The sequence below is a fragment of the Melopsittacus undulatus genome, chromosome Z (assembly GCF_012275295.1).
Source record: "Melopsittacus undulatus isolate bMelUnd1 chromosome Z, bMelUnd1.mat.Z, whole genome shotgun sequence".
Lineage (NCBI taxonomy): Eukaryota > Metazoa > Chordata > Aves > Psittaciformes > Psittaculidae > Melopsittacus > Melopsittacus undulatus.
In genome coordinates, this window is record NC_047557.1 from 14,989,088 (window position 1) to 15,000,800 (window position 11,713).

General features: G+C 43.8%; 1 protein-coding gene across 1 annotated transcript in view; it reads left to right on the plus strand.

The window, feature by feature from the left end:
- C7 (complement C7) overlaps positions 1-11,061 on the plus strand; it is a 29,154-nt gene extending 18,093 nt beyond the window's left edge. Inside the window, exons 16-17 of the mRNA XM_034072983.1 lie at positions 7,528-7,712; positions 10,491-11,061. Coding sequence (XP_033928874.1) covers positions 7,528-7,712; positions 10,491-10,663 — 358 coding nt within the window. The 3' untranslated portion in view covers positions 10,664-11,061. The remainder of the gene's footprint in view (positions 1-7,527; positions 7,713-10,490) is intronic.
- The last annotated feature ends 652 nt before the right edge of the window (positions 11,062-11,713 follow it).

Here is an 11,713-nt window from a genome sequence, read left to right on the forward strand (position 1 = left end):
GTGATGTACTCTAGGTTCCCTGCTCTTGCAGGGGGTTGGACTAGATGATCTTTTGAGGTTCCTTCCAACCCTTGGGATTCTGCGATTCACAACTTCCTTAGGAAACCCCAATCCAGTACCTCACCACCCTCACAGTAAAGAACTTCTTCCTTATACCCAATCTAAGCTTCCCCTGTTTAAGTTTAACCCATTATCCCTTGTCCTATGGGACAAAGAGCTTGGTGTCATCAGCAAACTTGCTGAGGGCGCACTCGATCCCACTGTCCATGTCACTGACAAAGATGTTAAACAAGATCAGTTTCCAACACCGATCCCTGAGGGACTCCACTCGTTACTGGTTTCCAGCTGGACACTGAGCCATTGACCACATCTCTCTGAGTGCACCCATTCAGCCAGTTCTCATCCACCATATGGTCCCCCTATCAATTGATGACACTCCAATTTAGAGACAAGGATGTTGTGTGGGACAGTGTCAAATGCTTTGCACAAGTCCAGGTAGATGACGTCAACTGCTCCACCCCTGTCATCAGTTCCATAGCCCCATCATACAAGGCCACCAGACTATTCAGGCAGGATATCCCCCTAGTGAAGCCATGCTGGCTGTCACCAAGCACCTTGTTGTTTTTCATGTGCCTTAGCATGCCTTCCAGGAGAGTCTGCTCCAAGATTTTGACAGGCACGGAGGTGAGACTGACTGGTCTGTAATTCCCTGCATCATCCATTTTCCCCTTCTTGAAAATGGGGGTTATATTTCCCTTTTCCAGTCACTAGGAACTTCACCTGACTGCCATGTTTTTTCAAGTATGATGGGCAATGCCTTATCAACTTCAATTGCCAGCTCCTTCAGGACTTGCAGATGCATTTCATCATGTCCCATGGACTTGTGCACATTCATGTTCTTAAAGATGGTCTTGAGCCAGATCCTGTTTCAGTGTGCCTAAGTTCTTCATTCTCACAGTCCCTGCATCTGCTTTCCAAGACTTGGGTGATGTGATCAGAGCATTTGCCAGTAAAGACTGAGGCAAAGAAGTCATTAAGGACCTCAGCGTTCTCCAAATCCAGGGTAGCCAGTTCTTCTGATAGCTTCTGGAGAGGGCCCATGTTGTCCCTGCTCTGTCTTATTATTTGCTACGTACCACTAGAATCCCTTCCTGTTGTCTTTCATATCGCTGGGCCTTAGGTTTCCTAACCTGGTCCCTAGCTTCCCCGACAATACCCCTGTATTCTTCCCAGGCCTCCTGCCCTTGCTTCCACCTTTTATAAGCCTCTTTTTCCTTTCAAAGTTTTCCTCATTTGATCCTTTTTTATCTAAGGAGGTCTCCTGGCCTCCTGCCACAGTTCCTTCCAGGTGGACCACAACATTCCTGAGCTTGCAGTAGGTGATCCTTGAATATCAACCAACAGTCTTGGGCCTCCCTGCACTCTAGGGCTATATCCCATGGAACCTTTCTAAGCAGGTTTTTGAAGAGGCCAAAGTTCCTGCTCTCTTGAAGTCCAGGGCAGTGAGCTTGCTGCACTCTCTACTCACTGTCCTGAGGATCTCGAACTTGGCCATCTCAGGATCGCTACAACCAAGAGTGCCCTGGAGTGTCACATTTCCAACCAGCCCTTCCCTGTTGGTGAGCATGAGGTCAAGCATGACACCTCCCCTTGTTGGTTCCTCTGTTACTTGCAGAAGGAAGTTGTCTTCCACACCATCGAGGAACCTCCTGGATTGCTTTGTGACGGGCCATACTGTGCCTCCGATAGATATCAGAGTGGTTGAAGTCCCCCATGAGGACAAGGGCCTGTGAGGATGATGCTATTCCTATCTGTCTATAGAGCACTTCATCCACAGAGTCCTCTTGATCAGGCTGTTTGTAACAGATCCCCACAATAATTTCCCCCATCGCTGTTCTCCCTTTGACCCGGACCCCACAAACTTTCTGTTGACTGATCACCTGTCCCCCAGACAGAGTTTCATAGTGTCCAGCCTATCACTGACATAAATAGCAACTCAGCCTCCCTCTCTGCCAGGCCTGGCTTTTCTAAAGAGCCTGTAACCTTCCATTCTAACATTCCAGTCATAGAAGCCATCCCACCATGTTTCTGTGATACCTATTATACCATATTCTGGTAGACAGACACACATCTCTAATTCCTCATTTATTCCTCATACCACAGGCGTTTGTAGAAAGGCATCTGAGCCAAGCTCCAAATGAAGCCGACTCATTAGCTGGAGCAGCTGAAATACCTCTGCATCGTTCCAAGCATTTATTATAGGTGCTGGCAACTGAGTGGGAGTGTTGGAATTGAATGAAGGCCCCCTCCCCCAACACATCTAGTTTAAAGCTTTCTTGACAAGCTTGGCAAGCCTTCTACCAAAACAACTCTTCCCCTTTCTCAGACCAGCTCCACCAGCCTTCAGTAGACCTGGCCTCCCAGACTGAGTCTCATGTTCTAAATACCCAAACCCCTGATTATGGCACCACAATTCTAACCATTTATTAACCTGTCCAATCCTCCTAGCCTTGTTAAGTTCCTCTCCTTTATCCTGGAGAATTGACTAAAAGACAATCTGAGCTCCAGAGCCCCTAACCATCTCTCCCAGGGCTCTGTAGTCCTTCTTTGTGTTCTCTGGGCTACTACTATCAGTAATACCCACATGGATGACTAAAAGTCAGTAATAGTGGGACTGACTAGACCAGGCAGCCTCTCTGCAAACATCTGTTATCTGAGCCCCTGGTAGGCAACACACCTCCCTTGAGACTGGATCAGGCCAACAGATGGTGCCTCTCTGCCTGGCAGAGTCCCCTACTACTATGACCCACCACTTTTTCCTGGCATCACCAGTAGCGATTTGTACCAGTGCATCAGCCAGTTTTTTCATGGTTGCAAGTGTGTTTCCTTGTTAGCCCCCCTGCAAAACAGCACAGTGGTGCTGGGTGGGGACAACAGATTAAGGAGGAAGCCCTTGCATTTAATTGTCCTCTTCCTCCTTTTGTTTTTTTTTGAGTGGTTTTTTTGTTGTTGTTGTTGTTTTTGTTGTTGTTGTTGTTCCCCAGCTTCCTGGGTTAACTGTCTCCTTTCCTCCATGAGCTACAGTGGACGTTTTGAGGCCCTGGAGCAAGCTGTGCTGCTTCCTCTCAGCTTCCCTGACATCTTTTATCCTATTGACATCATTCCACAGCTCAGCCCCTGCTGCAGGAGGACCTCCACCAGAGAGCACCGGCTGCAGCCCTGCCCATTGTGCACCCTCCCCTCACCAGACCAGGGCAGTCACTCTCTACACTGTGAGCTCTGCGCTGCAGGCCTCCCCTCTCATCGGCTCTGTCTGGGTGCCTACGCTGGCCACTGCCTGGGCAGCCAGAGCAGAACTCCCAGACCGGGCCCTGGTCATAAAACGCATGCTCACCATCCCGCTCGTCTGACCCGCACGAACTGCCGCACCGCTCCCTGGGGCAGGTTTGTACCCAGTCAGAGCTGGTGCCGCTCCTCCTGGGCTCTGCCCCCTGTGAGTCCCTGCTCCCGCCAGCTGAGCTGCCGGCTCCTGGGCAAGGCCTCTCGAGGAGTTGAGGCTCCCTCGGTGGCTCTCGCCGCTCTGAGTTGAGGCTCCTGGATGTGGAGCTTCTTCCCTCTGCTGAGGTGTTGAAGGCGGCCTCTCTTGAGCTACTCACCTCAACAATAATATTGGAGTTTCCAGTACAAACTCAGATAAGCTTGTAAGAACTCTGCTAGGACTATTCCTATGCTTAAACAAACAGCTAAATATTTTAAATAATCTGATCCTACTCTTTTTGTTTCAAAACTCATTAAAGTGAGGAACAACCCCTTCTCTAGTTCATGAGTGTGATGAGATTAGTTACATAGAAGATGAGAGAAGTCCACGGTGCTAGGGAAAGCCTTGGGCAGAGTCACAATAACCTTGGAAGTTGGATGAATTACATTCAGTTATGCATTCAGGCTTCAGTTATAATTAATCTACTCTTGCTTGTTTCTATTTTTTATAATTATGTTCAGAATGGCAAGAAGATAGATAACAGTCATTTCTGTTACCCAATGCTGTCTATTTAACTCTGTATTGAAATAACACATCTAATAATAGAAGGATAAAACATCAGCTGTCAAAGCAAACCAGTTTGCCAGACTGTAAGGCTGTAGGAATAAGGCATGGAAGCAGATCTTGGTCCTTCCTCAGAGACCAGGAGTAACTTGGCTTGCGTTGCTGTGGCAGTGACTTTCAGCAGCTGCCTCTGCTCAGAAGAGTGCTGGAAACAAAGAGTTCATGAGGAAATTTGGGAATCAGACCCGTCATAAATCCTTTCAGTTTCAAGACACTAGCAACTGAGACTTCCAGGGACAGCACAAGAACCCCAGTAGGCTGGTGAGGTGAAACTTGTTTGCTGATGGTGTAGTGCCTTAGGCTATATCTATCCTCATCAGTTAGAGAAAGAGAATGATTCTGGCTACCAGAGCTGCTAAACTGCTAAAGTAGTCCCTGGTAAAGATTTTGGGCCAACTCCTTGATAATTCCCAGGCACAGCACAGGAGTTACTAAGGTCAGGACCATTCCAGTCTGATGCAGTCCTCATCTTTTAGGCACAAAGAGAATTTAGCAGTCCAGGCACCAACTATTCTGTGTAAATTTACCCTTGTGAAAGGAGGAGGTCAGGGCACAGTTAGTGTGTTAATACAGATCTCTGGTAAGCTAAAGACTATCTCCACAGTGAAACGTGAGATTTAATAATTTTTAAGTATTAGCCCTTCTTTTTTACTTTGTGTAGCACCTATGTCTTCCTAAGAGTTCTTGGGCTGCTTTTATATTAAAACTTAGGTTCTTGAGTACAATTTCAGAAGTTAAAATGATTTCCAGGATTCTGAATTTTTTCACTGTTTAGTTTCACAGAGTAACCTGCCTCTCATTGTAGGTGAAAGGGGAGAAAAAATATTTGCTGTATTATTCATGCTATTCCTTTCTCACAATATGTGCTTTAGTAAAAGCTTGTTCTTGTCCAAGCCTTCTTTTTCGGGTAAAAGGTATTGAATTTCTCATGTTCACTTTACATGAAGACTCTTTCTTACTTCTAATAATTTTTCTGGGACTCTCGAGATGCTCCCGGCCCTGTAATAGATGCAAATTTCTCTTATGGGTACAGATTCTCCCTCATTTTCTTATGCACCTAAACCTGTTGATTTCCACTGGCTTTCTGCCAGCTGCCCCAGCTGTAGCAAACACAGGAAGCACTTTCAAGACAGTTTGAGAGATTATACTGTAGCGAGAAATTGGCAACATGGACCATAGCTCCTGGGTTTAACCTTTGGAAGCTAGTTGAATCAGCCTCCTTCCCCTCTTTTGGGTGTTGGTAATGTGCAAAGCAGATTAGCGCACTTGTATCTGGCCTAATCTTTTCAGTAAATTACTCAGCCTTGTGTACAAGATTTTGACCTTAAGACTCAGATACTGAGAGTTATTACTCAGGCAAATAAAGGCCTCTGAATAGCTTACAGTAAACAACTTAATTACAGATTAGATGTTTTCACTGGATCACACTCGTTCATCCAAACTGAAGGTGATAGTTAAAGATGTAGGTTTTCTTATACTTGTCTCTAAGGACAACTTTCACATTAGAAATCGGTGCAGTCATGGCCTGTGCAACCAAACGAGGTAAACAGTATAATGCAGAACAAATGCACAGGCATTTTTCAGATGCTAAGTGCTGCATATTGGCTGGGGTAGAGTTAATTTTCTTCACAGTATATGAGGGGCTATGTTTTGGATTTGTGGTGGAAACAGCGTTTGATAATATAGGCATGTATGTTTTAGTTACTGCTGAGCAGTCTTACACAGAGTCAAGGCCTTTTTCTGCTCCTCACCCCACCTCACCAGAAAGGAGGCTGGGGGTGCACCAGGAATTGGAAGGAGACACAAGCCTCAACTGAGCCAAGGGATATCGCACACACCATACGATGTCATGCTCAGCATATAAAGGAGAAGAAAGTAGGGGGCATTCAGAATGATGGTGTTTGTCTTCTCAAGTAACCATTATGTGATGGAGCCCTGCTGTCCTGGGGATAACTGAACATCTGCTTGGCTTTGAGATGTAGTGAATTAATTCCTTGGTTTGCTCTTCTGTAAAGTTAGCTCTTCTGAGAGTCTTCAGAACCATCTCTCAAAGGAACATTCCCAAAGCTTGTAGCAGGCACTTTTCCTCAGTGGCCTATTTATAGATCAAAAACCCACCTTCCTAAGTCCCAGGGGAACAAACCAACTGACAAACAAAACCCCTAAACACTTGGCAACAAATGAGCAAGGTTTGAGTCAGGACTTTCTTATGAGACTTCCTTCTTCCAAATCTGTCTTCTATACTTCGGCAATCCATTTTCACAGGGAGTTATCCTTCCCTTCAGGCAGCCTCTGAAGCTCATTAAGGACATTTGCCTGCTCCTCATCAGCCTCTCCTCACCATCAAACACCTGTTTAGCTGAGGTTCACCCTCAGAACTGTCCCATTAGACACTTAAAGTTTCTGTGGGAGTGTTTGTGAGCTCAAAAGGAGGAGCTGTGCTGAAAATAAGCCTTTGGGGCTGTATTTCAATGCCCTCCATCCCTTTGGAGCTTGTCCTCTCATCTCTCCTACACAGCACCTTACCTGTGGCTGTAATGTGCATCCAGGAGATGCTAGACATGCCTTGCTCCAGAGAGACGCTTTTTGTTGTTCACATCACACAGATGCAACTGATTACATTGAGGACAAGTGGAGAGGCTTTGGATTTGACATTAAAGTCCAGAAATAACGAAATGGTTGTTTCCTCCCCTCCTACACTGAAGCATGAAAAACAAATGATGACAGCTTCCTGGAACTGTCCCCAGAGCAAACACTGCTTAAGGTTTAGCTTTTGCAGGTGTTAGAACAATATCTGAATGTTAAAAAATAGACAAACAAATTACCTGGATAAATTGAGCAGATTTTTCATATTTTTTTGTGGAGATGTATGAGGATTTCCAGAAGTATCTTTGGTCTCTGGTGTTGGATCATAATATTTTATTCAGTAAAAGATGAGGCTTTTAAAGAACAGCAGAGAAAAAGCCTTTAAGTATACTCTAATGTCTTGCAATTAAGAAACAGTTACAAAATATTTTAATATATGTGCCTGTGTGTATATATCATTATATGTCTATGAAATGTTTTCTGTATCTGCTTAGGCGTGTGCATATATAGTATATTAGAGAATAATGGAGATCTGAACTCTTTTTAACTGAAGTCTTGCTCTCCTTGCTACTGAGGTCAATGACAAATACCAAGTAGTATTCCTGTCCTTTTGAGGGGACAGATCCTGATTCTCCTGACATGTAGTGTCCTGTGGAAAAGAAAGGAGTCTGAATTACTCATGTCTATGTTTCAAGTTCTCTTGCTGCACTGTTAGGACATACTTCAGTGAACAGGGAAATTGGAAGTGGATCCTAAATATTTTCCACTCCCTCAGGTCTTTTCAAGAGGTACCAAGATAAAGCACATGTAAATAACTCAATCCCTGCTTCTGTTTCCAGTCCTTCCCTGGACACCTGTGCTACAGATCAAAGAACCAAGAAAAACACACATTTAACTGTTTGCAAGATGCATGCCTTGGAGTGCATGGGCAGAAAATACTCTCTTACTGATGCAGAAAACTGCAAAGTACCTCAGGCAGCCAAGATATTGTGTGGATTGTGCCGTCCATGGGAAAAATGTGATGGTAAGAGATTCTTTGCAATTATAAGCAAAAATTGTTTATATGACCAAAATGAAATCTTTTTCCCCAGTTACATATTAGCTGTAGGTCTATCCAAGCTAGACATCTCCAATTCTTCCCAGAAGCATCGGCATGGCTAAGTTGGTTCAAACCATCAGCTCAATGTTTGGTGCCCAGTCATTTCAGGAAGCTCCAACCATGGAAAATAAAACCCTGCAAGATATTGTAACAAAATGCACTATCTACACAAAAATCTTATTCTTAGTCCCTGTAAGCAAGTTACCTTGTCGATACTCTGAAAGCCTGGGGTGAAACCCTTACCTACCTCTTTCCTCACTGTATCCACTTGTTTTAAATCCCTTAACACAGCAATTATGGGAGTCCTGACTGCCCACAGGAATCCTTTCGTCAAGCTGAGTAGTCCCCCAGCAGTATCATGTGACAAGGAATTGAATGTCTTATTCTACACTAGCTAGGACAGCCACTTACTTTTGTTTGTACTTTGCTGCCTATCTCCAGTTTTCTCGTATTATGATCAAACATGAATATCTCTTCCCTCAGAAGAAATAGGCCTAGTCTTTTGCAATCTGTCTGCTATGGAAGTTTTCAGATTCTCTGATCTAATTTCCCTGAGTGTCCTACACTACCTTACATTTAATGCAGGGTTGCCAGAAATAGGAAGATAAAGAAGTAAATTAGGTTTTCAGAAGTGCTCAGATAAAGTTAGCTATTGTCAAATTTTGAAAATAAAAATGATTACTTAATAGGGAGTTCACCTATTTTGTGTAACAGGGTTGAATAGAGAAAAATATTAAAAAAAGGATTATAAAAACTGACTGGAGCTTCAGCAGAGACAAATACAGGCAAAAAAAAAAAAACTAAACCACCCCCAAAAAGTACAATACCAGAACAAAGACACAGTTATGAAAAACAAATCTCAGATGGGACCTTCTTCTTATCTGATTATTTATCTGTTGTCACTGATACAATTACACATATTTATTTGTAGTACTAGATCTTTTGCTCTTAGTGAAACTGCCTGTATGTAAATAAAGATACCACTTGTAAGTGCTGGAATGATCAGTTTGTCGCAGTCCAAAGACAGATCACTCATCTTACGTGTTCTCTGGACTCTGGAACAATAACTACATGAACTGGTTCAAGCAGTAACATCAGAGAATACTTTGAGAGCAACATCTCAGGAACCTTGAGCAAGCTTTTCCCATAAGTTCAATCAGCCTCTTGAAGCAGAGGAAGCCCCAGCAGTGCACCACGTGTTTCCACTTCTAGTTTTTCCACTGAACCTGAATATCAGCTAATATTACTTCTGGTTAGGAAAAGAAATATGGAATCATAGAATTGTTTGTGTTGCAAAGGACCTGTAAAGGATTCCACTCCCCTGCACTGAGCAGTGACAGGTTGCTCAGAGCTCTGTCCAAACCTGACCTTGAATGTTTTCAGGGATGGATCTCTGGGCAACCTTCTTTTTTGACAACATGCCCCAGTGTTTCACCACCCTCATCATAAAAAAATTCTTCCTTATATCTAGTCTAAATCTAACTCTTTTTTGGTTTTACACCATTACCCCTTGTGCTACTGCAAAAAAAGTCTGTCTCTATCTTTCTTAAAAGCTCACTTTAAGAACTGAAGCGCCACAATACATTATTTCTGGAGCTTTCTCTTCTTCAGGCTGAGCAACCCCAACTCTCTCATCTTACTGGTCTTCTGGTATGCCTTCTTGGTTTTTATTCCTTTAATCATAGACTTATAGAATCATAAAAACTTACAACAGTTTGGGTTGCGAGTGACCTTCAAAGACATCTGGTCCACTCCCTCTGTGCAATGATCAGGGACATAGAATCATAGAATCATAAAATAGTTAGAGTTGGAAAAGACCTTGAGATCATCTGGTTCCAAACCCCCTGATATGGGCAGGGACACCTCACACTAAACCATGTCACCCAAGGCTCTCTCCAACCTGGCCTTGAGCACTGCCAGGGATGGAGCATTCACAATTTCCCTGGGCAACCCATTCCAGTGCCTCACCACCCTTACAGTAAAGAACTTCCTCTTTATATCCAATCTAAACTTCCCCTATTTTAAGTTTTAACCTGTTACCCCTTGTCCTGTCACTGCGGTCCCTAACAAAGGGACTGCTGCCTCTGACCCAGCTGTACGACCTTGCACTTGGCATAGTTAAACTTCATAAGGCTGGCATCAGCCCACCTCACAAGTGTGTCAAGGTCCTTCTGGATGGCATTCCCATCTTCAATTAGATCACATTTCTCAGAGCCTTGCCCAACCTTACCTGAATGTCTCCATAGATGGAGAATCTGCCACCTTCCTGGGAAACCTGTTCTAGTGTTTCTCCACACTCATCATAAAAAGTATATCTAGTCTGAATCAAATGGATTTTAGTTTAAAACCATTACCCCTTGTCCTGTCACTACAGGCCATACTAAGAGGTCTGTTCTTTCTTACGTCTTTTTATAAGGATTTCTTTAACTATTAAAAGGCCACAATAAGGTCCCCCCTGAGCCTCTTCTTCTCCAAACTGAACAGCCCCAGCTCTCTCAGCAGGACCTCAGAAAGGAGGTACTCAAGCTCTCTGATCATTTCTGTGGCCCTCCTCTGGACCCACTCCAACAGGGCCATGTCTTGTACTTTTTGAACCCTCCAGAAAATTGCTGTGACTCCTGCAGTTTTGCTGCTAATATTTTAGTCTGCTTTTTATTGAATCGGCTGCCATCCTGAGTGTTTTTCCTATGTGCTTTTGCTTAGCACAATCCAACAGCTGTGTCTGTGACAGAGATGGGCCGTGCGAGGAAGGAGGCATCCAGATCTGTGCTGAAGTGAATGGCTCTGCTGCCCATCGGACCATGACCGAGTGTGAGGCTGGGAAGCTCAGATGCCAGGGGGAGACTGTCACTCTTGTCAGCATAAGGCCCTTGTGAGGTACAAAGCAAATAAGATATGTTATGGTTCATTTTGCTTGTTGCCATGGGATATGTCAAAATGTGTCAACTCATGGGCAGGACGTACTTTAAAACTTTGCTCTATCAAATGTAAGCTCTACTGTGCAGCCCTCTGCAGCTGATGAGAGTGTGCATTGCTTCTGGTGGGCTCTGAATCAGGGCCCAAGGCTTTTCATTAGGCAGAAACTGCATTCACCACTACTGCTCATGACAGGGCTCTTGCTTAGGCCCAGACTGAGCACTGCAAGCTTAGTTCATGTTTTCATCATAACTAAAAAATATTGCTGAAATGTAACACCAAAGCAGCATTTATAGCGATGGGTTACAGTGTTTAACACTGTAAATACATTTTTCTTGAAGTCACACAAATGTATGCATGCATGGAGTAGATTTAGATTAAAAAAAAAAAGGAAAAGCTATACAGAATAAGACATATAATTCTTCTCTTTTAATAAAGTATCTTCTTCCTACTGTGTCTTATTCAGCGGAATGAACACTATGAACAGTATTGAACCTGTTGTTGAGCCTGAAGCTCTTAAAGGTCAACACATTGTGCATTAATAGTAAAGCCAGCTTTAAGTAATGAGAAGACTTCTTTGCTTGCAGTTTCTTGTACACTGACTATTGAATCATGTAATGAAAATTACCATTCTACATTGTCATCTATATCATCTTGAGCTACATCTGTAAGTGCAGGTATCTCAGTTGCATTTGTGCATGTGCCAAAACCAGTCTGCTTACAGACCATTGCACACAGAAGCCTTCCACCACACAAAACTTTCTCAAAGGCAGCTATCAGGGAAAGTGTATCTTCACAGAAGCAGAGACACTCCATATTCAGTTCTCCCTGGAGGTATCTTTGGACAATCTCCTATAACTGTTCCTACAACCCCTTCCTTAGACACTACACAGCTAGGCATGCGATCTAGTGTAGTCAGCCAGTGACATCTTTGCTCACATGGTGTACCCTGCAAATCTGTTCAGGTACTTGTCCTGGCAGTCTGATCCCTTCTGACTATTTTCAGATGC